At 47.0% G+C, this 27558-nt stretch overlaps 3 protein-coding genes across 9 annotated transcripts in view; 1 reads left to right on the top strand and 2 right to left on the bottom strand.

The window, feature by feature from the left end:
* Numa1 (nuclear mitotic apparatus protein 1) overlaps positions 1-4952 on the top strand; it is an 86571-nt gene extending 81619 nt beyond the window's left edge. For all 5 annotated transcript variants that reach the window (XM_052761049.1, XM_052761051.1, XM_052761047.1 and 2 more), the window contains 7 exons: positions 963-1209; positions 1926-2154; positions 2739-2875; positions 3168-3344; positions 3560-3676; positions 3748-3945; positions 4240-4952. In XM_052761049.1, the coding sequence (XP_052617009.1) occupies positions 963-1209; positions 1926-2154; positions 2739-2875; positions 3168-3344; positions 3560-3676; positions 3748-3945; positions 4240-4251 (1117 nt within the window). In that variant the 3' untranslated portion in view covers positions 4252-4952. The remainder of the gene's footprint in view (positions 1-962; positions 1210-1925; positions 2155-2738; positions 2876-3167; positions 3345-3559; positions 3677-3747; positions 3946-4239) is intronic.
* A 656-nt stretch (positions 4953-5608) lies between these two features.
* Il18bp (interleukin 18 binding protein) lies at positions 5609-9213 on the bottom strand. Of its 2 annotated transcripts, XM_052761066.1 has the most exons (5): positions 7394-9213; positions 6931-7125; positions 6262-6385; positions 6036-6183; positions 5609-5855 (listed from the first exon to the last, which is right to left on the bottom strand). In XM_052761066.1, the coding sequence occupies exons 1-5, from the start codon at positions 7413-7415 to the stop codon at positions 5700-5702; spliced, it is 645 nt and encodes a 214-aa protein (XP_052617026.1). In that variant the 5' UTR covers positions 7416-9213; the 3' UTR covers positions 5609-5699. The 2 variants fall into 2 exon arrangements, with proteins under 2 accessions (XP_052617026.1, XP_052617025.1); XM_052761065.1 differs by having other exon boundaries at positions 6931-9213.
* A 124-nt stretch (positions 9214-9337) lies between these two features.
* Positions 9338-27558, bottom strand: part of Rnf121 (ring finger protein 121) — a 65545-nt gene continuing 47324 nt past the window's right edge. For both annotated transcript variants that reach the window (XM_052761059.1, XM_052761060.1), the window contains exons 5-9: positions 24861-24968; positions 21424-21544; positions 13422-13555; positions 12743-12844; positions 9338-10667 (exon numbers count right to left, since the gene is read on the bottom strand). In XM_052761059.1, the coding sequence (XP_052617019.1) occupies positions 10547-10667; positions 12743-12844; positions 13422-13555; positions 21424-21544; positions 24861-24968 (586 nt within the window). In that variant the 3' untranslated portion in view covers positions 9338-10546. The remainder of the gene's footprint in view (positions 10668-12742; positions 12845-13421; positions 13556-21423; positions 21545-24860; positions 24969-27558) is intronic.

Below are 27558 nucleotides of genomic sequence, written 5' to 3'. Positions count from 1 at the left end.
TTGCACAGGTGTGTGCAGGGATGGAGGAGCAGCCTGTATTGTGAGGCTGAGTAGGCCTGAAAGCCCAGAGCCTGACTGGATTTGATCTTAAAGACCAGTGAACCTCAGAAGTGCTGAAATTGAGGACCACAAGGTTAGATTTGTATCTTAGAGTCTCCTGATAGTATAGAAGTCAAGGTTAGCAGTAGTTACTGTTTCTGTCAAATATTTGTACTGCACTAACTGTATACAGCAGGTGTTTCTGAATACGTAGAACAGTTACAACTTTATCTCACCCCCTAGCAACCATCTTAGGTAAGCTACATTCATCATATCTCCTTAAACAGATAGGCCTGGGGTTTAGAGGGACAGTCAGTGGCCTAAGCTTCCACAGTGATGGAGCTCAGGTTTGAACCTGGCAGCCTGGTCCGAGTCCTTGCTTGTCACCACTCTCCAGCTTCTTCCAGTCAGGTGTAGGTGAGGTGAGCTCGGGCTGACCAGGGAAGCGGGTGTACGTGGAGCCGTTGTGCAGCTAGAAGAGCTTCTTAGAATGTTGACTGTGACAGAGTGTGGTAGGAGAGGTCGAATTCCACTCACATTCATGGCCTGGGGATCCGTGAACAGCTCTGCTTATTAAACTAGGAGACCCATGAGGAAGAACAAGCAGAGGGTTTCGAGTGGGGAGTGATAATTGTGGAACAGTTGTGGCATCTGGGAAAGGTCTGGGCTTATGGCTTTCTGGCCTGGAGATCAGGGTTTAGGCTAAAGTAGAGATCTGAGAGCTGCAGTATGAAGGGGTTAGAAGCAGCCTAGAGTGGACTAAAATGGCCCAATCAAGGCCTCTTTTTAGTATCTCTGAAGTATCAGTGATAGTGTGCTTTCCACATTTATAAGTGTAAGAAACAGTCATTTTGGGGCAAGGGGACAGACGTAATGCCTTCTAGCCCCAGAACTGCATCTCAGCAGATTTGTTTTTTCTATAGCAAGCTGCCTCGTACCCAGCCAGATGGCACCAGTGTCCCTGGAGAGCCAGCTTCACCCATCTCCCAGCGCCTGCCCCCCAAAGTGGAATCCCTGGAGAGTCTCTACTTCACCCCCATTCCTGCTCGGGGTCAGGCCCCCTTGGAGAGCAGCCTGGACTCCCTGGGCGATGCCTTCCCTGACTCTGGCCGTAAGACACGCTCTGCTCGCCGGCGTACCACACAAATCATCAACATTACCATGACCAAGGTTAGGCTGCTGGGCGTGGGGCTGCAAGATGTTAACGCCAGTTCCTATCCCATCAGTCAAGAACATGCAGGGATGGGAAAGCTAAGGTCTTAACTAATTCAGGATTTCTTCTCTGGAGAAGGGCAGCACCTGCCTGAGAGGAAGGCAGAGCAGAATATAGGAATAAACAGCTAACCCTGAGCTTCTAGCACCCCCATGCAGCCAGGTCGTTGCTTGGCATGGCCCTCAATGGACTGCTACTTCAAGACTTGGGTTCTCCTTTGTTTGTTTGTTTGTTTGTTTGTTTGAGGACTGGAGAATAGATGGAAAGGTGCTTTTATGCCTTCTACTACTGAGAATTGGGGGAGAATGGAGATGATGTTCAGACCCCAGGAACCTTGGGTATACGGAGAGCAGAGGTTGTGGACCGAGACCAACTAGCTAGCTCAGGAGATAGGGATTCTGACTCTAGCCTAGCTACTTCTAGCTGTTTGACTGGGGGTACTCAACTTTACTTACCTCTGAAATAGCCTGATAATGCCACCTTCACAGTATTGTGGGTAGAAGAGTCTTGGCAACCTCAGCATCTTAAAGTACTATGTGGCCTGTTCACATGCTTGCAGTCTAAAGACCCCTTACAGCAATATGGAAACAACAGATGTATTGTGGCATCTGGGTGCTCTGGAGCCGAGGAAGGTGGTGCTTTATAGTGTTACTGCAATGATTCTTCCTTCCAGAAACTCGATGTGGAAGAGCCGGACAGCGCCAACTCATCCTTCTATAGCACACAGTCTGCTCCTGCTTCCCAGGCCAGCTTGCGAGCCACCTCCTCTACCCAGTCTCTGGCCCGCTTGGGCTCTCCTGATGATGGCAACTCGGCTCTGCTTAGCCTGCCTGGCTACCGGCCTACTACTCGGAGCTCTGCTCGTCGCTCCCAGGCCAGGATGTCCAGTGGGGCCCCTCAAGGTGAGGAGACTGCAGGAATTTACCATAACCCCCAAACAAGACTGGAAGTGGGTCTTGGCTTAGGGAATAGGCAAGCTCAAGGCAGGCCTCCTGCTGCCCCTCATTTGTCCCTGCCATCTCAGGGCCTTCCCTGTCCTAGGACTGCAGAGGAGCAGTCTGGAGCAGGATGCTCACCAGTTGCTTAAGATTCCCAGTGTGGCAGTGGACACTTGTACAAGGCTACTTTCTGGGAAACAATGGGCTTTGGGAAATCAGGCTGCCCAGAAATTTCTTGGAAGTTGCCCTTTAGGTTTTAGGGACCCTCCTTGGGTATCAGTTCATGACCCTCCGTTTCTCTTGGTGTGGGGCACCAAGCCTTGGCAGGTGAATAAGATGCTACAGCCTCTGCTTCTGACACTCTTCTGACCTCCTCCAAGAGTGTGTGCCTCCATGAGACAAATGATTGGGATGGGTGTGCCACTTTTGTTCCGTATCATCGGGACACAGAACAGGACTTGTGTGTCCACCTTGAAGCCCCTCAGGAAGGTGGGAGGGAACAGTGTGTAACTGCAGCCGTGTCTGGCCTAACTTCCTGTCCTTCATAGGAAGGAACAGCTTCTATATGGGTACTTGCCAGGATGAGCCTGAGCAGCTGGACGATTGGAACCGCATCGCAGAGTTGCAGCAGCGCAACCGAGTATGCCCCCCGCACCTGAAGACCTGCTACCCTCTGGAGTCCAGGGTGAGATGTGGGGTCCCCTCCAGGCCTCCCACACTGACTGAAGTTCTAGCCTGAATATGTATGCTGGGTCTTGGGCCTACTGGGAAGGCCACTCCCATGCTTCCACATGGAATATTGGCAGCTGTCCCTCAGGAGTGAAGTCAGATTGAGGCTGCTAGCTATTCCTCAAGGTAGAGGTAGACAACAGGAAGGCAGGCATTTTAAGGATCTAGCTCTTGGGTGTTATGTGGCAACCTTAGTTCCTGCTCCATACAGCTGGGGCCCACTGATTGCTTCTTCCTGTTCTACGTAGCCTTCCCTGAACCTGGCCACCATCACTGATGAGGAGATGAAAACAGGAGACCCCCAGGAAACCTTACGCCGAGCCAGCATGCAGCCAGCCCAGATCGCCGAGGGTGTTGGCATCACTACCCGGCAGCAGCGCAAACGGGTCTCCACAGAGACCCACCAGGGTCCTGGCACTCCTGAGGTAGGTGATGCAGCATCTGTCTGTGTTTTTTTCTCTTTAGTACTGCATCCAAGTGTGAACAGCTCACCATGTCTTAAGTAGTGAACTAGAGGGAAGTCTTGCTTTCCAAGGGCACATACCCAAATGGGACTGTTGAAAGGGTCTCTGTCAAGAGATGGATGGGGAAAGCATGCTATCTTTTGCATTTGTCTGTCCAATTGTCCTCTGCCTCACAGTCCAAGAAAGCTACCAGCTGCTTCCCACGCCCTATGACTCCCAGGGACCGGCATGAAGGACGCAAGCAGAGCAGCACTGCTGAAGCCCAGAAGAAATCAGCTCCAGTTCTTAAACAGGTTAGACTGGGCCAAGTGAAGCCTTGCTGGCAGAGCCCCAAAGTAGCAGGTTGACAGACCTTACCCCACAGGTGGACCGGCGCCAGTCAATGGCCTTCAGCATCCTTAACACACCCAAGAAGCTGGGAAATAGTCTTCTACGGCGAGGAGTTTCAAAGAAGACCCCAGCAAAGGTTTCCCCCAATACTCGCAGTGGAACCCGCCGCTCTCCACGTATTGCCACCACCACAGCTGGCCCTGCTACTGCTACTCCTCGGGCCAAGGGCAAGGTAACTCAGTAAAAGGAAGCCGACCCCTAGACTACTCTAGGGCAGCATCCAAGGCAGGGCCAAGCTAGACCAGTGGAGTGGGGTGGAGGCGCAAGAAGAGGTACCGTACTCTTTGTCTGGTTAGCCATTCCTATTGGAGGACCCCATATTTCTTAGGCATGATTGGCAACTGATAACTTAAAGATAGGTGTTTATGGGACACAAAGGGAGGGTTCCAGGCAGGGGTTTTCTAGCTAATAGAGGTTGGCAACACACAAGACTTACTCTGGCCAAGTGACTGTCTCTCTTTTTCAGGCAAAGCACTAAAGAGTCAGCACCAGTGCGTGGCCCTGCCTGTGTCCTCAGCACTGACCTTGCCTGGTCCTCTCCCTTCTACTGCCCCTCTCAGTGCCTTCTCTCAGCTCCCAGGCCAGTGGTGGCCATCCCCCCAGAGACAGTGATGTTTGCCTGCACCCTTGCCTGGTACCTGGACCTTCACTGTTGCCTTTTAGGCATCTTTTCAGAGCTGGCCCAGGAGGCTTGGAGCTTGTACAGTGTGGGGTATTCTCCCTATCTTGCCTCCTGATTTTTTTTTCCCCCTTTTTGGAGAAAAGCCTACTTCTCCATCATAACTAGATTTGAGGCTGGATTCTTGATCCCAGACAGTCTTCCTTAGTCTCTGGACCTAGAAGGGACCACTGGAGAAGCAGGTTATGCTTCGTGCTGTTCCTGGTAGCTGGGCCTAGCAGAGGCCTTTGCTCTTGCAGCCCAGGACTGGGCTTGACCTGGTAGGAGCCTCTGCTCTTACCTACGCCCATCTACACAAGGACACAGGTGCCTGGAGGATGCTCTTTTCCAGGACAGATGGGTCCTGGGTCTCAGGGGTGGGATAGGTGGCAGCTCATACTTCACCTTCCCCAGACTTGCACTGGGGTGGGATATGGAACTATGGGAAGGTTTTTAAGGGCCAGGGATGGATCTTTTCTAAATGTTATTACTTGTAAATAAAGTCTATTTTTCTCCCTTGAGTGCTGAGCTCTTTTGAGTGTGTATGGGGGAAGGAGGGAAATTACAGCTCTTTGGGACCCGAGGAGTCTTCAGACCACCACTCTTATCTGCCTTCCTGGGACCACATTTTCTAGAATCTTTCCACATTCCATTTCTGGCCCCCTAATACTATGGGATATTTTCTATTCCAAGGGTTTGTGTTATCCTGAATTTCTACTTGGCATGAGAGACAGGGAGTATTCCTGTGGACAGTACAAGAGCCTAAAATACATCAGAGGTTGAGATGTTGCTGCTCTATGAGGACTCCTCGTGGGCCCGGCTGAGATTACAGATACAGTTGTGATCTGAAGCAGCCATTGTCCCATCCCTTCCTTGGGACAGTACATTGGGGCAAATGAGGAAAACAAAACCACCTATAAATAGTGAAGCCAATGCAGATTGTGGCCAGAGCTCAGTGTAGATGTTGCCAAAGTGACATCTCAACCAAGGTTCACCTGTTGGATTGGTGCAGAATGTCAGAGACCTGACATGCTTGTGGAAAGTCATGTTGAGTTGTAGGCAAAGCTCCTATTGCTTGGCTAAGGCACCATCGGTCTTAGAGGTTCCAGAACACCAGTGGGATGAAGAAGACATTAGAAAAGTTAACGAGATGCGATGGACAGAAGGACAAGCGGGAGGAATTCTAAGGGCCTGATTTAATTACTGTGATATTCTAGGTAGAAATGAAGCTTGAGTTTAAGGCTCAGCTGCACAGGAGCAAGCAGAGCCTATGGTGGAGACTTCACCCTCCACGTAGATGGGAGCCAGGCTCCAGTCAAGGCTGTGGCTGGCTTCATGCTAACCCCTGGCCCTGCTGATGTGGGTCCTGGGCTGTGGCTGGAGAGGATTTCCTGAGAAGGGGACGGGATTGTCTTCAACCCATCCTGGAGAAGTAAAGGCACACAAGGTCAGAGCTAAGGAAGAGTTCTTGCCCCTCTATCACTGAAGTCCTAAGTTCCTCATTTCTGTCTCTGGCTGACAGGCTGTCCCGGCAAAGCCCATCCTTTCTTCCCCAGACAGCAGAGTTCCTCCCATCCCTGGATGCCTTCCTTCAGGTTCCTTACCCAGAGCTGGGCCAGAACGATGTGATACTGGGCCACCTGTACAGGGTCCACAAACAAACAGGAGAAGTTGGTGCTTCGTAGGGTGGGGTTCAGTTCCTCCAGCACCAAGGCTCTCTGTAGCCAGGTGCTTGTATTCCTGTGCTCCCGACTGCAGAAGCAGAAGGAAATCATGAGAGGGTTGCAGGGGAGGTCTCCCTTCTGCTAATCCAGCTGCTATGACCCTCACCTTGTGGGACCCTCCCTCAGCCGGCCAGGGAGGTGCTCAATGAAGGAACCATTGCCCAGCCAGTAGAGGATGCTGAAGTAGGGGAAGCGGCTGCAGGCAGTACAGGACAAGGTCAGCGTTCCATCTAGGAGCACGTATGGCTGTTAGTTATTCTATGAAACAGAGGTCCCTACTCCGCCAGCTTCCCTTAGTCATGAATCAGAACCTGTAACACCTGTGCCCCACCTACGTAGGAAAACGTTAAAGGAAAATACTGGCGTTAATCTCCCAAGGGAAATGTCCTGAGTTGACGTAATTCTTCTACTTCCGTGCTCCTTCCTCGGGAGACCTTTCTAAAACAGTGCCCAGTATCTAAGATTCTACACCAGGTCCAACAGGGTCATACTAGCAGGCTGATGGTCCTCTGAGATGGCCATAAGGCAGGCAGGCTCTGGGCAGAGGGGCTATGCCCTGGAGTACCTTGCAACTAAGGCAAGGTGAGGGTCTATAATCCTATATGAACCGTCTTGGGAGCCAGGCAGTAGAATAGTGACCCCAGAGCCAAGCTGGCCTGGCTGTGTTTCTTAGCAGATGGGAGGTACACTCCCAAGTCAACCCAACCCATGACCTCTGCTCACAGCCTGCCTTCTGACAACTATAACCTCTTGGGCTCCCATAATTGTTCCTTACTCAGTGGCACTTCTTCCTCTGGCCAGATCACGTCCAGTGCTGGGTACCGCTTAGTCAGAACTTCTGGAGACCAGGATGAGCATGGGTCCTTTGAGCTCCCAGTAAAGACAGTGGCAGTTGTCTGAGGTGCAGATGTGGCTCTGGCCAGAATGACAACATGGACATACAGAAGCAGGACCCACCAAGAATTGGGGTCTGAGGAACAGATAGTTACAGATGTAAAGCTCAGCATCCTAGCACCTACTTTGGTCAGAGACAAGCTGCTACTTGAGTGGCGAAAGATACTCCTAGACTATGACCAGGCATCAGAGTGGGTGGAGACCCTTCAGCCTCCACCCATTAGCCCTGCTGAATGTGGTGCAAAGAAGCCTTGAGATGGAGCCAGAGCCAGAGCAGCTCCACAGAAGCTCAAAGCCATGGTGCTCCATCCATTAGGAAGACCCCACAGAGCCCCACGTCCCACCTGCGGTCCAGCAGTGTCTCATGGTCGTGATGAACGTGTCAGGAGCAAGCAAGTCTGGTATCTGGACCTTCCTCTGGAAAAAGGTGAGTAAAGTTCAGCCAACCCCACATCTTCTCAGGTTCCTTACCTCGGACAGTGTTATTGACACCCGTTTCAGCCTCTGGTACTTCAGAGGGCAGGCCTAGGGCCACACGCTGGGCAATCGGCACTTAAGACACTGCTATTGTTACCTAGTAACAATTTCCTCTTATACCAGCTCCAAAGAGCATTTCTATAAAGGTGCCCCAATCCAATCCTACCCGTTAGAAAGGGGGAGAAAGGCACAAAGAGCCAGGGACTTACCTGGGAAGCAACACTCTCCGCTGACAGCCTCGTTCTGGGAAAAGCAGGATGCAGTCAGCTGCTGGGAAAAGCTCCCAACCACGATTTCACTTTCAGTTCTGCTCCAACTAGGAACCCCAATCCCAAGCAGGCTGCTCTGCCCGTGACCCAATGCTCAAAGTAGACAGGATCCCCAGGCCCCTCTCTGAACTCACTGGGGTCTTCTGTCCACCTCACCCAGCTAAGGCCCCTAAGGGGGTGACACAGATCAGCCTCTTGCAGATGAGCACTGTCTTGCCGAGGGGTGGACTGTGGTCCCCTTCCACCCTTCACAGCTAACTTTCTATAAAGCCAAGACTTTATTTTCTCCAGAACAATGCCCAAGGAGTCAATAGTCATTGGTACTGGGGACCCCAAATTGAATCATGACCTTTTTACGCTCAATGCTACACTGGCCCATTACCATCTTAGCCTCTCTCAGGCTTCCCACTTCCCCAGTCCCAAGGTCAGCTGTAAAACTAAACACCCAACCTTCACACGCACAGGCATAACCACTTCTGCAGGCTCACTGGGTCTAAGTCTAGATCTTCCTACCTGGCTCTTAAGCCCTGAAGAGCTTTGGGGAGCTCCAAGACTCAGTGTGGCTGCCTGGCCTCAAAACTCACCACAGGAAATAGCAACTTCCCTGCTTGGCTGGTGTACAAAACTCCCAGCCACACTCAGTTGACCCTAAATAGCCAGGAAGGCACTTCCCCAACCCTGGCTCCAGTAGCTCAGGGGCTGGGACTTGGCAGGGACAAAACTAGAACCAGGTAAAGTCTGAAGCTGTGCTCTCTGAGTCTCATGCCAGAGTGTCTGGTGCATGCACCTGTGGTAAGTGTGTGGTCTGAGGTCTGTGGTTCTGTGATCAGCAGGGAAGGCTGTTGACAACAGGTAGGGAGATGAGTCAGGTTTGGAAGATCCACCAGGAATAAACATTCACAACTGATTCGGATGCAGGAGGCTAAAAGCCATGTCTTTTTCTGTCTCATTCACATTTCTTCTCTGAGTAACTCCACCTACCTTCTACCAGCTAGGCTGCAGAATGCAGGGAAAACTCCTCCCTCAGAATCCAGGATCTCCAAAGAGTTTGACCCAGAGTTTACACAAGACCACCACCCTCCTTGGGGGAGGGGGAGGCGGGAGTACCAGTCCACTGGGGGATGGGTAGAGGTGCAGGAAGAGGAACTAGGCCTTTACCTTAGAGCAAGGAGATCAGAGGTGGCCCGCAGGTTGTGGGATTCAGGACTGATAAAAGTATGAAAGCAGCCTTGGCCTTAGGGAGAAGGGAGGGCAGAGGAAGAGTGATCTCTCTGAGCCCTTGGCTCAACGCCCATTTCCCTGAGGATGGAGGGAGACAAGAAATGGCTAAGTAGTAGGGGTAGCAGGGTACTAGTCTCAGGCAGTGAGAATGCAGTGCCACCTCAGTCTAACGGGGCCCAGTGAGGCTTCGGAGCCCCTAATGCCACAGGACAGGAACCACTGAGGTGGGGATGTGTGGAAATGAGGCCCCAGCTCTCAGTTGGGGTACAAGAGGCAAGACACCCCAGGGTCACAGGAAAGGTGGCGAAAGCAAGGCAGATGGCTGTGAGCTCTTCAGCCCAGCTCAGGGAGCTTTATTCGAGAAGACAGGACCCTGTTGGGTTCCTGTTGCCTTCAAAGGGGCTGGGCCATATTTCCCTAGAAACACAGAGCTGCAGCCCCACGAGGCCCTCCCTCCCAGTGACTCCAGATGTCCAGATGCCCAGGACTAAGGCTAGGCCGGCTCAGAAGCCCCTTTTTCAGAACCTGTACCCACTCAGGCCTTACTTTCTATCCACCCACCACTCTAATTGTCGGGCCCAGGAAGAGCCCACAAATGACCAAGCCTACACAGGGATGTTACCTGGTCTGGGAATCCCTGCTTAGCTTCAAGGGCATATTGATGACCAGCAGAAACTGATATCCATTAGTCTATCTGCTATGTGCATACACAAACACACACACACTTAGGCTTTTGGTAAAGAAGTGAGGTGCAGAGCAGCCTTTGGCACATGTTACCACTTCCAGGCTGAAGGGTCTATTTGCACAAAAAGCTCAACATTCATTGCTGCCAAAGTAGCTTCCACAGCTCAACTATACACAGATGGTTTCTACGCCCTGCCTGGCAACAGCCCTGCCCAGCAGCAGGTTATCCACACTACTCATTCTTCCAGTTGTCCCAAAACATGTCAGTGAATTCTGAGGTCACAGGGCTTCCCTAGTTGGAAATGTCATTGATTTTGCCACACTCAGTCTTTAGTTTCCAGACAAAAAGGGAACCGAGCCATGTACAACAGCCATCTTATATCCCAGACGGATGAAGAGACCCTTCACTGCTCAGTGTTGATCTGTGGCACCAGTCTGAGCTCTTCTCCACTCTGCAAACCGGGCTTCAGCCTTGCAGAGGGAAGGGAAGGGAAACCCACCATTGCTCTTAAGCCAGAGGTGAGAAGACGCCTCCCAACCAATAGCTTTGCCCTACCCTGTTCAAGGAGGGTAAGGCCACGGGGTGGGGGACAGTTCCTATGCTCCACAATAAAAAAATTTAAATATATTCATCAAAATAATTTTCTTTTAAAAAGCCCCCACTGCTGACAGCCCCACTGGCTGGTTCTCCATCATTTCCCCCCCTGCAACCCAGACACAGCTGGGGAGGTCCTGAGTGGCCCAAGTGCCTTTGAGTCTTTCCCACCCAAGTCTTTGTGGGCAGCAAGGAGAGTGCCCTGAGGTCCACGGTGGGTGGGGTGGGTTCTCCAGGGATGTGGTTCCTGATTACTCCAGGCCCAGGATGTAGCTGATGCCCTGTACCAGGCCAATGATGACAGGCTGCCAAGCTACCAAGTACCGAAGCCAGTCCAGCAGCTGTCCGTACATGACGTGAGGCCTCTCCCAGCTGTTACAAGGTTAAGGACCAGAGGCCATATGCAAGAGCTGCTAGGTTCATCCAGCTTGGCAGTCAGGCCTTCCCTGGAGCTGCCTACACTTTTACGCTGCTCCATAGCCCAGAGAAAATAAAGCTACCCAGCTTCTCTTCAGGTCTCCATGGTGGAATGGAAGGCTGAACCCAGAGAATCAGGGGAAGGAGAGCAGAGGGGACTGGAGCAGACATGAGAAGTGGAGAGGTAAACCAGATTTCCACAACCAACATCCATGCAGGGCCTCTATGCACCATTTCTCAGAGGTGACAAACAGCCTGAGCCTGACAGACACCCTAGAAATGTATCCATGCAATGTATCCCAGAGGAGGCTGGGAATGGATACAGTAGACCACAGGGTCTTAAGCAAGTACTCTGCCTCTGGGCTAGCTAGCTATACTCTCGCCCCAAGAAAGGTCTTGCAATGAATAAAATTTAAGGTTTTCTCCATCAAGGAAAAACGTTGGGTCTACTGACATGTTGTGTAGTAATTTCCTTCCAGATAAAAGCTTTCATCTTGGCAGGAAGCTTGTTAAGACATAGGCTGTTCTTGGGTGGAGGTGGCACATGCCTTTAATCTCAGCACTCAGGCAAAGGCAGGTAGATGTCTGAGTTCAAGGCCAGCTTGGTCTACAGAGTGAGTTCCAAGACAGCCAGAGCTACACAGAGAAACCCTGTCTCAGAAAACAAAAACAACAACAAACAAACAAAAAAACAAAACCAAGAAGTAAGATGTTCTAAAGGAGTGAAACATCCCATCCAGCAGGGAAGCTCCTTAAGCCCAGAAAGTAAATAATTCAAAAGCTTCAGGAAGTTCCTGAAACTGACCAGATACACTAGGCTCCTCCTTCATCAAGTATATATAATCGGTGAAAACTGCTGAGACACAGCTGAGCTTCCTAGAAGCCTCTCAGCTAAGCTGAGCTACCTGGAAGACTCTCAGACCAGCTGAGACCTCCTAGAAGAGGCTCAGACCAACTGAACTGCCTGCAGCGAGGTCCAGGTTTGTGGCTTCCAGCAGCCATCATCTGTGGTAGCTTTTGGTGACGCAACCGTCTTTGAGTCATTTTGGCTCCTGTAAATGACCCCTCACCCACACTCCTATGAGTAACACCAATAACACTCACTGGTTCACCAGGTTGTTCTTGGGTGGCACCCTTACTTTGGTCTGTTGTTCATTCCCTATCTGGGGTGAGTAGATGTTCTTTCCTATCTTTCTAAGAATAGTATCACAAAAGAGGACACAGTCAGAGGGAGAAGGAGCCAAGGTTAGTCACAAGGCGCTCATCGCTGGCCGAGACATGAAGGAGGCCCTCCTGAGGTCAAGAAGTCTTTGGATGAGTTCCTTTCCTTTTACTTTACATCTAAATGTAGGGAAAGGAGTCTGGAGAAAGGAAAGAATGCCTGCAAAGCCCGGCTGGGAGGAAAACCCGCAGAAAAGCTTTTGAAATAGGTGGAGCACTCCTGTCCCCTGACCAGTCCTGCTGGTCTATACAGAGAGAGACCAGGAAACCACAGAACACAAAGGGCAGCTAGGGTAGGAGCTGGGGCAAAGCTGGACCCTTGGACCCCACAGAACGTGAAGGTGGGACCAGAGAGACGACTGGGTAGGAAGGGTAGTGAGTGCCAAGGAGAAAAGGGTCCTTCATTACAAGTGAATGGAGCAAAGGTGCCCCCAGCTCGACAGCCCTTCAGGCCCCATAGGTAAAGGTAGTCTGCAGACAGATGGACATCATGGGCAAGGCATCACTCACTGGAAAAATAACTGTGGCCACTGCGCAGCCACTAAAAACTGCCAGGGAATCAAGTGAGATGGTACTTTCTAGAGAGGAAGCAAACACGTGACAAGTGGCAGGGGCTGCTTCTGTGAGTAATTTATGATGGGCAGCTGTGTTTCCTGACTGCCTCATGTCACACCCCACTTCCCCAGAACAGAAGCCAAAGTGAATGGTAAACAAATTCTAGGTTAGAGGCAGGAGGGATGGCCCCAGGACTCAGACACAGACAGTACTTTCTGCCCATCACCCACTTTCAACAAGGACCCAAAGGATACGGATTGCTGAACATCCTCTTCAGGTCCACCTTTTCCTTGCAGTAGGGACACGTCTGCTTCTTTCCCACGATGCACCAGCCTCGGATACAGAACTCATGGAATCTGAGCACCACTGGTCAAGGAAGTGGTAGACAGCCAAACTGGCACTTCAGCCCATTTTGGATCTCAAGGTGCCAGAGCATCAGCTCTAGCGAAAGGGTCAGTTGGAGGCTTCACCCCTTCATACAGCTGTGTAATTTGGGGAGATTCCTTCTCTCTGAATGTTTCCTCACAGGGGAGTGAGAGCAATGATCCTTATTTGCATGGTTGTTAAGAGCCAAGATGGAGATAATACACAATTCCCAACATGGCACAGGATGGGAGCTTAGTAAATACACGATCAAGATGAGGTCAAATCCTCAGGAGGGGTTTGACTCTAAACTGAAGCACTTCATTAGAGGGTCTCCTTCTCCTGTGACGCGCATCAGCTTGAGCAGCCTCACTAGCTGCTGCAGTTTTGGGCTCTCCACGACCTGGCAGTCCCTAACTACCTTTAACTGAAGAAAGGGTGGAGAAAGCTAAAGCTTCTGTCACGGCTCGCCTACACTCCAACTCTGGACAATGCACCATGGTCACCACCACCCTCTTCCCACCATGACTGGAGAGATGTTCAGGAGAGATGTAGCACAAGGCAGGATACACGTGATTGCAGGAAAGCCTGTATGTGTTCTCGATGATGCCCTCTTCATTGACATCCACAAAGATCTGCTGCCCACACACAGCACACACGCTGTCTGAAAGGTGCTTGGTAGGCATGCCCGACTCACTGTAGAACTAGAGGACGAGAGCAGGAGGGAAGGCCAGAAAAGCTGTGAGAATCTGTCTGCCTGGGAAGATAGGGATGGTGGTCACGTTGTATCTGCAGTTAGGAAGCAGAGAGATGAATGCTGGTGCTCAGCTCATTTTCTCCTTTTTCCTTAGTCCGGGACCCCACCCCAGGAAATGGTGTCACCCACAGTTAAGGTGGGTCTTCTCACCACAGTTCAACTGATCAAGAAGCTCTCTCACAGACAGACCCAGAAGTCTGGTTTCAGGTGACTAGCTCCTGTCAAGTTAGCAATATTTACCACCACAGGCTCCTAGCTGGTCTTTCTAAACCTGTGTTTGCCTCATCTCCATCCCAGTCTTCAGACAGAAGACAGACTAGGGCTTTAAAATTTTGAGTGTGGGGAAGTTTTCTAAGGAAGGAGTTCTGGAGCCAACTGTGGGGATACCTGCTGAGGGAATCTACAACAGCAGTAGGTACTGGGGGACGAGTCCAGGTTTTCAGAAGGACACAAATAGAAGCCAGGTTAGAACACACTGAAGTGTTTAATCCACACAGACAGGTGCCCTACCTGTGAGGAGCAAGGAACAGGCCAGTAATCACAAGAGAAAGTGGCCAAGGAAGGGACTTTTTTTTTAAATTATTATTATTTAAAAAAAAAAAAACAATTCTGGCTATAGTGGTACACACCTAATCCTAGCACTTGAGAGGCAGAGGCAAGAGGATCACAGGAAGTTCAAGTTCTACTTATGGAGTTCCAGGCCAGGCAAGGCTACATAGTGAGAACCTGTTTCAAAAAAAATCCCAAACAAATACATGAATAGTGTTTCAAAAGTGCATAGAAAGTGTCTGACAGAGACAGGAAGGGTGACCTGCATTAGAGCACACAGCTCACTAAGAGCACATCAGGCTAGTCATGGTGGCATACCAACCCTCCAGCACTTGGGAGGCAGACTCAATGTATCTCTATGAGTTCAAGACCACCTAGGCATGCACATGGTACAAAGACATACATGCAGGCAAAACACTAATAACACACGAAATAAATAGAGTTTTAAAAACACAGAAAACAAAAAGAAGGCTAGGCTCTCCAAACAGTCCAACTCAAGTTCCCTCCACTGTTTCCGCAGTGAAGACAGCACACACTCCTGTCCTGGTATTGTCTAGGAACTCTGAGGAGCCAGGAAGTGAGCCTGTGTCTGGGGTTTTCTCAGAATGTGAGACAGGACATGTGCCCCAATGCATCATACAAAGAACTTGAGGAAGAAAGTACCACAAAACATTTCACAATCCTTCTAGCACGGCATAATTTCTGGCATGGACAGAAACTACTGTGACTAGCTCTCACAACTTACGACTTCATAGTGGCCCTCTGGAAAAGGCAGTCTCTAATCAAGGTCCCCGGACACAATTTAAGTTACTTTAGTTCAGATCACAGACAGCTTCACAGAATTGAAAGAATATTGTCCTAACGAGGTAATGCAGAGCAGTGGGGAGGACCTAAGAATGCTTGTTAATATGATTATAAAACCTCACAGTTTTATTTCTAGGAACCCTGAAATCAATTCACCACAAGGATCTCCTCAGATCAAAGCATTATCCACAAGAGATGAATTAGGTTTAGTTTCTGACTCTGAGTTCCCATTGGGGACACAGTTACAAAATCAACTACAACTCTCTGAGACAGAAGCTGTGAATGTACAAAAGACTGAAGACCGACTGAGGCTGAGCATGTTGTGTGTGATCAGGAGAAGACTACTCAGTCTTTAAAAGGAAGGGGATTGGGGCTCGAGCGGTAGATCGTTCAGCGGTTTATAGCACTGCTGCTCTCTCTTCCAGAGACTGAGCTTTGACTCTCAGTGCCCACATGGTGGCTCACAACCTTCTGTAACTATAGTTCCTAGGGACCCAATAACCTCTTCTAGCTTCTTCAGTCACGAGGCATACATGTGGCACACAGACATACATGCAGACAAAACACCCATACACATGGAAACAATAAAAAAAAAAGTAATTTTTTTTTAAAGAAAAGGGAGGTAATTTTAGCATATGAATGAATCTTGGAGATTTTACCCCAAGTGAAATAAACTGGCCACAAAACCACTCAGGATTCCTCTCATGAGGTGCTGAGAAGTTAAATTTCGAGACATTAGAATAAGAATGGTATTACCAGGGAAGAGCTGGGGGAAATCTTGAGTGTTTTACCAAACCCCCTCTCCTCACCAAAAAAAGACTAAGATTTTACTAGAAGTAGGTAATTGTGTGCTTGTAAAGAGGTACCTGCTCGTTCTGCAAACGTTTACAAGATAACTATTGCTTGCACAAATAAGTGAATAAGTTGGCCAGTGAATGCAAGAAGGTTAGAATTTCCAGATTACCTCAAAGCATTGATCAGATTCTTGCTACCAGGACAACAACATTCCTGAAATTCAGTCTGGTGTCACTCAGGGACCCACTCAATTAACCAAAGACTCCTGGCATAAATAAATGAAAGACTGCTGGAGTCCTCAGGGTTGGGTAGGTGACATGAGGCACCTCTCATCCCCTGCTCAAGGTCCCTGCATCTCAGAATCTACTGGCATCCAAGCTTTAGCATAATGCCTGTAACTTGAAGAGTTTCAGCCATACATGCTGTGGTAAACAGTGAATGCGTTAACTCCTGATGACTCATCCCGGACTAAAGCACATTCCTAGGCCAGCCCTACTCATCAGTTACAGGCATGTCAGCCTACAGCAAAGGTCCCATGACTGTGCATCAATGTGTGACTCCTCTAAACTGGACAGACAGTTACATTTTCACTGTAACTCCCTAGAGAAGAAGTAATCTTTACCAAGATTCCAGGACTCAGAGGGAGGGAATGCTTTCATCAGGAACACACACTCTACATCTGGACATTCACAGGACAGTGGCTGTCAACATTCAGACTGTGGGTGGCAAGTAAAGGCACTGTGTAGTGTGAAGTTCCATCAATCTCACTTGTAGATGGGCAGTCTGTTTCCCTGCTACTGTGTCAACCTTCCAGTAAAAACCAATGCGATGATCCTTCTGCACCCATGCTAAGAGGCAGAAGAGGATGAGGAGTAAAAGATGGGGTGGGGTCTGAGCTTCCCTCCACCCTAACAAGAAATGAACCCGTTTCTGGACTGGAAGCTGAAATATACCACTTTCTGGGAACTGTCACCTCACTGCTAGGGATTATCACCGTTAGTCACTAAAACACCATGGAGCAGCCTTAGTACACATCTGCTGTGAGTGTAAAGTTAGTAACCTGACAAGCCAGAACCCATAGCTCTCTCTGGAGAAAGAGGAGGCTAAAGATCTGAAGTCTACACATGTAGATAAGAGAAAGTGAAATGAAGTTATGAAAGAATCCAACAGGCAATTCTAGAATGTTTTCATTGCTATTATAAAATTCCTGAGGCTGGGCACTTACAAGGAAAGAACATTTCATTTACAGTTTGGAGGATGAAAGCCCAAATAGTACCGCACTGGATTTGGCAAGGGCCCCTTTAGTCACCCCATGGTGGATGGTACCACACACGGGAACATACAGATGAAAAAGGTCACATCCAGACAGGAAGCAGGGGACCATTTAAGGGCTGCACTCACTCTTATAATAACAGGATCTGGTAATAACTAACTCATGGGCCATAAGAATTACCTCAGTCTCTCTCAAGGGCACAGCCTAACGACTCCCCACTACACCCTACCTCTTGGTGATGCCCAACCTCAACAACTCTACAGTAAGGAGTGAGCCTCCAACACATGGACCCTTCAGGACACTCTCAGACCAGCTGCAATCCACAGAAGCTATCCATACAAGGAGGTAATAGATTGTTGTTTCCAATTTGTTCTAGTACAGGAAAAATAAAATTAATCTCACTTCACTGAGAAAGACCTGGCCTAAAATTGTACTTGACTAATATTACCTAGGGAGATGGAATGTCCCCTTTTTAGGAGGGTGTCATCTGGGGAGGCCTAAGGGATTGACACAGAAATTGAGAACATGTTCATTGTTTAAGTAATTACAAGAAAATATATATGCATACATAAAATACTTTTATCACAAAGCAGAGCAGTCTGGAGAGATGGCTCAGCAGCTAAGAGCACTTGTTGCTAGTGCAGAGGACCCACGTGCAGTTGCCAACACTGGCATGGCAGTTCATAACCATCCAGAAGTCTGGTTTCAGGCATTATTATCTGACCTCTGCAGGCACCAGGCATGTAAGCAGTGCACATACATGTAGACAAAACATTCATGTAACATTAAAACAAAACAAAAGCGCACTACAAGATGTACTTCTATTTTTGGGCGGGGGGGAGGATGTTTCCTTGGGTCCTGTGGTTTGGTCGTTATGTTCCTACATTTGAAGCTTGAAGCAGCTCTTCACCATCTGCACCAATCCTCTGGCAGTGGCCCTGTCTCTGGGCAAGGCACTATCCTGCCCACATTTCTTTCCGTCTCAGACACCATACTGTCTCCTGTCAAATTTATCTCCCAAATACTTCTAAAATAGTCACGTCCTCCTTTCCCACCATCTCTCTTCTCATCTAAAGTGACTTTATCTCACCCAGATCCATGAACTGTCTCTTCGGGGTCTAGTCTAGTTCGGAGCCTCTCTAAGCCTGCTTTCTACCCAGCAGGCTGGGCCACCTTTGCTTAAAGAAAATTGGAGAGTCATTCTCTATTAGCCTCTCAGTTCTTTTTGTCCTGAATCATTTTATTATTTTATGTATATGAACATTTTGTCTGCATTTATGTGTGTGTACCACATGTGTCCTGGTGCCCTGAGAGGCCAGAAGAGAACATAGGATTCTCAGGAACTGGAGTTACAGACAGTTGTGAGCTGCCATGAAGGTGCTGGGAATCAAACCTGACTCCTCTGCAAGAGCAGTCAGTGCTTTTAACTGCTAAGCTCTCTCTAGTCCTTCAGTGTTTTTAGTAACAAAATTAAAATCTTGGGCTGGTTACACAGCTCAGAAGGCAAACTGCACTGCCACGCAACCCTGATGACCTGAGTCCAGTCCCTGGAGTACACAAAGGAACAAGGAGAGAACTGAATACATAAGGTTATTCTCTGACTCGCATGCAAGCATCACCGCTGTGCACTGCCCCCATCACCATACACAAATACAATAATAAAGAAGATTAAAATCTTTGGCCTGTAAGTTTCTACTCTCATCTATAGACGATTTCTCCAGACACTAGCCTTAGTTCCTCAGAAACATCTACCCTTTCGTAACACGGACAGTTCAGTCGGTAAAGTGCTTGCTCGCTTCGTGAGCACACATCCCTGAGTCCTGAGTACCCACATTTTAAAAAGTTTCATGCAGCACTATGTGTCTGTAAACTCAGTACAAGTGAGGGGGAAACAGAAAGGTAGATGCCGGAATCTCACTGGCCAGCGAGCCTAGGTGGATTGATGAGCTCATGGTCGGTGACAGATCTGACTGTAAAAATTAAAGGGAAGGATGTGGAGATGGCTCGCAGGTAGAGCACTTGCAATGCAAGCCAGATGATCTGAATTCGATCCTTGGAGCACATGGCAAGGCGGAAGGAGAGCACCAATTCCACAAACTCGTTCTCTGATCTACACGAGTGTCACAGCACATGCACACCTACACCCACACATCATACACACAGTCAATAATAATTAAAAATAAATAAAACGCACTTGGGAGGCAGAAGCAGGTGGCTCTCTGTGAGTTCAAGGCCAGCCTAGTCTACAGTAGTGAGTTCCAGGAGAGTCAGAGTTACATAATAGACCTTGTCTCAAAAAACAACAACAAGCCGGGCGGTGGTGGCGCACGCCTTTAATCCCAGCACTCGGGAGGCAGAGCCAGGTGGATCTCTGTGAGTTCGAGGCCAGCCTGGGCTACCAAGTGAGTTCCAGGAAAAGGCGCAAAGCTACACAGAGAAACCCTGTCTCGAAAAACCAAAAAAACAAAAAACCAAAAAAAAAAAAAAAAAACAACAACAAAAAGAAACAACAATAACAAAAAGAATAAACAAAATGAAAAGTGATGGGGAAAGACATCTCAGTTTGACCTCTGGCCTCTACGCCCATACACACACACACACACACACACACACACACACACACACACACACACACACACACACGTTCATGCACCTGCAAACATACATACACACAAGCAAGTACATACACTACACACTAAGACAGAGGTAGTACACACTTATAATCTTCATACTGGGGAGTTAGAGACAAATCCCTGCTGGTCAGCCAGTCTAGCAAAATCAGCAAGCTCAGGCCAATGAGAGACCCTGTCTCAAAACACAAGGCGGATGGCTCCTGAGGAATGACATTCAAGGCTGTCCTCTGGCTCCCAAAAGTATATTCATACATGCGCACACACAGAGAAATACACATACACATGTATAAAAAAAGAAGGAAGGAAAAACCCCACCCACACTCAATCCTGCTGACAGGACTCTTGTGGATGCTATTTCCTCTGTACATCGCACACTCCATCACTTACTCCTACTCATGTTAAAGTCAGCTTATAAGTAATTTTTTGAGGCAGCCATCTTTGAGTTTCATGATGTCAAATGTGTCAGTATCATATGTGTTCATGGCATCATGTACCTTTCCTTCACAATACTTAATACAGACATACTTTTATGTTTGTGTATTGCTTTAACATTTACCTTTCTCACTAGGGAGTGAAGTCATTTGGGGTAAGGGCCATGTTTTAGTTTTATTTTCAGATTTTGTGTGTGTGACCCACTGGGTTTAATTAGTGTTGCTTGCATAAGTATGGGTCAGGGGTTGCTGGCACTTGGATTACCAGTGGCTACATACACCACTGAATAAAATAACTACCTCTTCACTAGCAAAATGTACTGTCGACAGTTCCTCAGAGAGGAATAATACATGTTTTATTTTCAGATACCTTTGTAAGTCCAACACACAGCACAGGGCCCAGGCACATATGAAGCATTAAAAAACATTTGTTAAATGAATGTTAACTTCCTACTGGGTAAAGTATTTCTTTTTTTTTGGTTTTTCAAGACAGGTTTCTCTGTAGTTTTGTACCTTTCCTGGAACTCACTTTGTAGACCAGGCTGGCCTCAATTTCACAGAGATCCTTCTGCCTCTGCCCCCACCCCGCCCCAGTGCTGGGATTAAAGGCGTGCGCCACCACCGCCCGGCTTAATAATTTGGTTAACTTTATTTTATGTGTATTGGTGTGAGGGTGTTAGATGCCCTAGAACTGAAGTTACAGGCAGTTGTAAGCTGCCATGTAGGTGCTTGGAATTGAACCCATGTCCTCTGGAAGAGTAGTCAGTGCTCTTAACCACTGAGCCATCTCTCCAGCCCTAAGTATTTCTTTCCTATGGTGACCCTAAAGTTAAAATTCCAGGGTACATGTGAAATCTGACTTTCTAAATTTCAAGGAAGAAATCTTTATGCATACCACCCTCATCCTAAAGGTTTTGTTTTGTTTCTGTTTGCTTTTTCGAGACAGGGTTTCTCTGTGTAGCCTATCCTAGAACTCACTCTGTAGACCAGGCTGACCTTGAACTCACAGAGATCTGCCTGCCTCTTCCTCCTGAGTGCTGTGATTAAAGGTGTGCGCCACCGCCACCCAGCCCTAAAAGTTTCTATGGCTTATCTCATTTTAGTGCCTTTGTTTTACATCAAGTAAGTGATGCTAGCCTGAACAACTTGGAGGTAGCAGGAGGCAACAGTAAGAGGGCATAGTGGTAGATAACAGGGCATAGTGATAGAAACATGTAATCCTAGTGCTCAAGAGTCTGAGGTGGGAGAATCTGAGTTCAAGGTGCCAGTCTGGGCTACATACACAGCAAGACCTTATTTAAAAAAAAAAAAAAAGTACAGATGAACTTACCCCTATGGTAGAAGCCATATAGTCCGCACACATTTCTGCAAAGTCCCGCTCAAGAACTCCATAGTAGAGACCATAGAAGAGAAGAGAAATGCCAAAGTCCATCGCATCTTCTGGTTTAATCCTGCAGGGGAAGCAGTGTGGTAGTAAGGCCTGCTCTGAGACACAACTGCCTTGAATTACTGCCTGAAGACACTCAAGGCAAAGTCTAAATTTAGTTGGATTGCTCAAAAGCTAGAGTAAATGTTACTAAATTATGAACAAATCCAGTTTACTGGTTTTTTTGTTTTTTTTTTTTTTCTGGTTTTTCGAGACAGGGTTTCTCTGTGTAGCTTTGCGCCTTTCCTGGAACTCACTTGGTAGTCCAGGCTGGCCTCGAACTCACAGAGATCCAGTTTACTGTTTTAATATGGTCCACAAACATCTCTTGGGAAAGCTATCACTATGAGCTGCCAAGACCAAGCTCCAATGTATCACTGCCCCACGAACCTGGTCCCTACTCTCAACTCTGTCTGTAGTTCCAGCCTGACATGACAGGCAGCCAGGCTTTGTACTTGCCCAGAGAATCTTTCAGAGCTATGTGTTAGCAACTCCATTATTGGTAAAGGCTGGATACCAAGTAATGGGGATTTCATCAAAAAAAAAAAAAAAGTAACTCACTGAATGGCTTCACCTCAAGTCAGCCACCCAAGCTGACATGGCTGAACTCATCAAAGGCAGGCAGGACATTTATGACCTTGGTAGATCGGAGGCAAAGACTGAAATGACCCTCTATCTCTTGCCATCTCTCTTCTGGGAATGTCTAAACTGACAGTAATTGGACAAACTATCTCCCATACATGAAATGTGCTCCTGGGGCCCCAGGGAAGCAGGGCCCAGGCAGGATAGGAGTTTTGTTCATCTGTAAGTACTGCACATAATAGCCTAGATTTCCCCTACTTTTCTATATAACCTAAACTATTTACATTTCTTTTATAGAAAGCATTTATCAAACATAGGTTTGGGGGGAGTGTAAAATTAGTAAATATTTACATATATGTTACTATAGAATAGTTGTATAAGTACATATTTGGTATAATGTCAAAGTTAAATTTTGGTTCAAGCCTATTTACTAAGAAAATATGGATCCTTCTTATAACATTAGTTTAAAAACTCCAAGGACGGCCAGGCGGTGGTGGCGCACGCCTTTAATCCCAGCACTCGGGAGGCAGAGCCAGGCGGATCTCTGTAAGTTCGAGGCCAGCCTGGACTACCAAGTGAGTTCCAGGAAAGGCGCAAAGCTACACAGAGAAACCCTGTCTCGAAAAACCAGAAAAAAAAAAAAAAACTCCAAGGACCAATAATTTGTAGTCTAGAGTCTATGAATGTTGTAGAAAACTATCTTTGCTAACATATTTTTACAAAGAACTCTATGTATTCACTCATGGTTGTAAGTTATAATTCTCAAAGAAAGAAAGTGGATGTGCTTATTAGCCTTGCAATATTTAACTCACTGATTAGTTAGTGCTCATCTTACACCCATCAACCTAATCAGCAGCATAAAAATAGTCAAGTTCTGGGCTCAACAGTTAAAAGCACTGGATGATCTTACAGAACACCAGGGTTCAGTTCCTAACACCCACATGCAGCTCACAACTGTCTGTAACACTAGTTCCAAGGGATTCAACACCCTTTTCTGGCCTCTGTAGGCTCCTGCATGTACACATGCATGCAAAACACTCGTAACATAAAATTAAAGTCAAGATCTTTAATTTGTTTTCCTCCTGTATAAATTAGGCAAGTAAAGAAACTATAGAAGAAATATCTTTAAAATGTAACATTAGCTGTGTATAGTGATGTACACCTTTAACTCCAGCATAGCTCTGTTGAAGATAAGTATTAGAGTCTAAATGAATGAATCCTAAACCTTTCTGGAACTTGTTTATTTTTCAGCCTATTTTCCTGGAAGAAAGAAATCTAGGAGTGTCCACTCACTCTATAACATAGTACTTAGTTTTATTTGTCCTACAATGAACTTTTAAACATTCTCCAGCCTAAAGTGTATTGAGAGGTTAGTGGCTGTGGTGAAAATGTGAATGAGAATGCCTCCACAGGCTCCTATGTTTGAATGCTTGATCACCAGCAGGTGAAACTGAGGAAGGATTAGGACTTGTGGCTTTGTTGAAAGAGGTCACTGCAGGTGACCTCTAAGGGTTCAAAAACCTTTGCCAGGCTCAGTATCTCTCTCTGCCTGCTGCCTACATATCAGGATATAAAGCTCTCAGCTACTGCTCTAGCACTACACATATCTGCTTCCTGTCATGATAATAATAAACTAACCCTCTATAACTGTAAATAAGCCCGAAATTAATTACTTCCCTTTATAAGAGTTGTCTTGTTGGGGCTGGAGAGATGGCTCAGATGTTAAGAGCACTGGCTGCTCTTCCAGAGGTCTTGAGTTCAATTCCCAACAACCACATGGTGGCTCACAACCATCTATAATGAGATCTGGTGCCCTCTTCTGGCATGTAGGCATACATGCAGGCAAAACATTATATACATAATAATTAAATAAATCTTTAAAAAAAAAAAAAAAAAAGAGTTGCCCGGTCATGGTGTCTCTTCACAGCACTAGAACAGTGACTAAGACAAAAATCTTTCCAGCTATAAATTAAAACATGATCTTTAGTCACTACTGTCCCAGACATGGAACTATTTATTTTCTTCCCCTTTCCCCTTCTTCAGTACTGAGGATTCAACTTGACCCATCTAGACCTAAAGTTCTATCACTAAGGTACATCCCCAGCCCATTTTTTATTTTTAATTTTGAGACAGGATCTGGCTTAAGTCACCCAGACTGCCTAAGCAGACACTGTACTTTCAATGCTTCTGCCTGAGCCTACTGAGTTACTGGGAATACAGAAACACATCCCCAGGCCTGGCTTGGGACTCCTCTTGATCGAGAGCCCACAGTCAATATTACTTCATCTAGATAACCACATTTCACCCTCCTCTGGACTACTGACTCACTGTACTCTCTGGTCTCTAAGTTCAGGACTGCTTGACTTCTGTGTCATCTGTGGGTAAGAGAACCTGTAAGCTGGTGTCTAGAAGGCTCATGACAATAGGAGGCAACAAGCCCTCGGGTGAAGTTTGCTAGTCCCTGCTCTAGCCAGGCAGAGTAGTGTACAAAGATGAAAACTATTCTTTGGGGATGGAATTATGGACAATTGGTTATTATGTTTATTTTTGTTATGCTTTTCAACTGAATACCAATTTTTGGAAAATATAAACAATGATTTGGGAATCTGACCTTTGTCTGTATTCAGACATTCAATGTTTTCTGCCAGCAAAATAGCACAGAGGGCTGCCACCTATACCATGTTCTCTTTTTTAATACCTAGGACTTTCAGCCATTCTCCCCTAAATACCAGAAAAATGTAAAAGCAAAGGGTACTCACTTGAATAATAAGTTAAGACCAAAGAGGGTAAACATGACAGCCATGTAGCCAACAATGCCAGTGGCATAGCTGATTTTATAGATTAGGAGGAACCATTTATAAACCAACCTGGAGGAAGAAGATAAACAGTTAGTATAGCTGGTACAGAATGGTGGACTCAGAGGCCACTGAATCACCAGAACCCCTTCTTCTCACATCAATGGGGCATCAGGTTCAATGTTCAGGATTTATTGGGCAACTTTGGTTACTGTCAAAAGCTGTTCACATCCTCAATTGCAGAAATGCCCCCTAAATCATCATACCCCCAAGAATGCTTTGTATTTTCCTGGACCAAGAAAAGGGATCCCTAAAAGTAAGTCTCAGTCTCAAGCAAATAAAAGACACAGATGGCCTAAGCTACCTCTGCCCTCTCAAATTAAGGTTAGTTGGGTAAGGAAGTAAAAAGACTAAGAACCTTCAGAAGACAACATGCAAAAGCTTGCTGTTCTTGTCAGAAAAGAATCCAGGGAAAGATGAATCAGAGACAGAACTGGTTGCAGTTTGTACCTGGGTCTGCTTAGTTTGGCTGCAGCTTTGCTCCTATCCATGAGGCCAATCACATTAGGAATGATGCCTCATGAATATGATTCTGAAATGACATGTTTTGTTGGACAGTAAATGAGGAAGGCACTCAAACAGTACCCCTGATTTGATGTGTACGCTTTGTTTTGGGGAGAGGGGAGAGTAGGGTTTTTCACATTCTTGAGAGTAAGCAGTGACAAGCAATGTGGAACTCCAGCTGGATTCAGGAAGGAGAGAGTCTCTGTATGAACCCGGCCTCTGTAAATGCTGCAGGTGGTCCCTGATTCCAGCAGTCACTGTGCTGGATAGTATTACGTCAACCTGACACAAGCTAAAATTATCAGAGAAGAGGGAAACTCAACTAAGAAAACGCTTCCATAAGATTGGGGCTGTAGACCATTTTCTTAATTAGTGATTGATGTGGGAGAGACCAGCCTATTATGGGTGGTTCTATCTCTGGACTGGTGGTCCTGACTTCTATAAGAAAGCAGACTGAGCAAGCCACGGGGAGCAAGTCAGTAATCAGAACTCCTCCATGGCCTCCACGTTTCTGCCCTGATTGAGTTCCTGTCCTGACTTCCTTCAGTGATGAACAGTGCTGTGGAAATGTAAGCCAAATAAACCCTTTCCTCCCCAACCAAGTTGCTTTGGTCATGGTGTTTCATCACAGCAATATAAACCCTATCTAAGGCAGTCACTAACCATCCTATCTGAGATAATAGCAAATGAGCAGTTTAGTAATTTGCTTGAATAACTAGCCCAAGCTTTCTTTCTTCCTAAGAGCTGACTTACTACCTCTCTGCTGGACCCCAGGATGGACACTTAGGTTTCTGCCTATGCTTCCCTGCTCTGTCCAAGCAGGCTTCTCAGGCTAGGGAAAGGCCCCAAGCATCTTGTAGTGTTGCACTAAAAACCACACAAAGCTATGCAATCCAGGATTTACATAAGGGAAAGAGACAGCAGAAAAGATATGGAATTTTAGATCTTCTAATATTTAAGATTAGTAAGCTTTTATTTGCTAAATAAGCTCAGATGAGTCATATCATATTTCTGAAATAAGTTCACTTCTTTTCATAAATGATAAAGCAAATGACCTTTCTCACTGTGGTATAAAGAGCCTATTTCTTGTAATATACTTGTTAAAGTTAGATGAATAAATAAGGCCATTTATGAAACTGGAAAGCACCATCAATGTTATTTACTATTATAAAACAACCTTCTATATTATTAACAATATTTTAATCATACTGTTTGCCACTGGTAATTTTATGTATCTGTCTGTGGCACATGTGTGGAGGTCGAAGAGCAACTTTGCAGAGTGGGTTCTCTCCTACCTTTACTTGGGTTCTGATCAAACTGGTCATCAGGCTTAAGCAAAAAGCATCTTTACCAGATGAACCATCTCGCTATATGTAACCTAAGCTGTCCTTGAATTGGTTCTCTGCAGCCCAAGGCTGATCTCAAACTCACAATCATATCTCCTTGAGACTCAGGCCTGTATCATCATGTCCAGCACTTGGTCACTCACATGTGATAGTGTGCTTTAATTTTGGAAAATCACTTCATCTAAAGTTGAGCATTTATCACATTTTTGGGGATGAAAAATTCAAGGCTCAGAAAGGTAAGGTCCCGCTGTTCACAAGTTACAATGCTGGGTATTCCAACTCCATATCCTCCTGGCCTAGATCCTGTGCCTTCTCTAATGGCCTAAAGAGGTGCCAGGGAGAGGCTTCTGGATCACCGTCTTCATTCTCACAGTGAAATCCGAAGGTCAGAGAAAAGTGTGTAGTAAACATACGAAGCACACAAAGAGAGTCTGCAAACTGGGAGACTTTGGGTCAGGCTAGGCAGCTCCCCTGGTAGGCTTAAGCCCATGCACACCTCTCATGGCACTTACCAAATGCACTCCAACAGGTGCTTTCTCGACCCTCTCCTCCATTAAACCGAGCACTCCTTGAGGGCGGGGACCATGTCTTATCCAGCTCTGTATCCCCAGCGCTCACCAAAGGGCCTGGCACATAGCAGGTGCTTGTTGAATGAATGAATGAGTGAGAAAAATATCTTTTCCTGCCAGGTATGGATCTTAAATGACCTCACAAGCTGGTTGGGAGGATTAAATAAGAAACATAAATATTTG

This window comes from Peromyscus californicus, unplaced genomic scaffold (assembly GCF_007827085.1).
Source record: "Peromyscus californicus insignis strain IS unplaced genomic scaffold, ASM782708v3 Scaffold_4__1_contigs__length_199733344, whole genome shotgun sequence".
Lineage (NCBI taxonomy): Eukaryota > Metazoa > Chordata > Mammalia > Rodentia > Cricetidae > Peromyscus > Peromyscus californicus.
This window is presented reverse-complemented; position numbering and strand designations above follow the sequence as displayed.

Excerpts from the sequence above, each read along its gene's own strand:
- Il18bp (XM_052761065.1), bottom strand. The coding sequence starts at position 7,162 with ATGCTGAGCTTTACATCTGTAACTATCTGTTCCTCAGACCCCAATTCT. Across the intron at positions 6,386-6,930 it reads AGAGGAAGAAGTGCCACTGA|ATGGAACGCTGACCTTGTCC; the intron begins GTAAGGAACAAT and ends ACGTGCTCCTAG. Across the intron at positions 5,856-6,035 it reads TCGTTCTGGCCCAGCTCTGG|GATGGGTTGAAGACAATCCC; the intron begins GTAAGGAACCTG and ends TTACTTCTCCAG.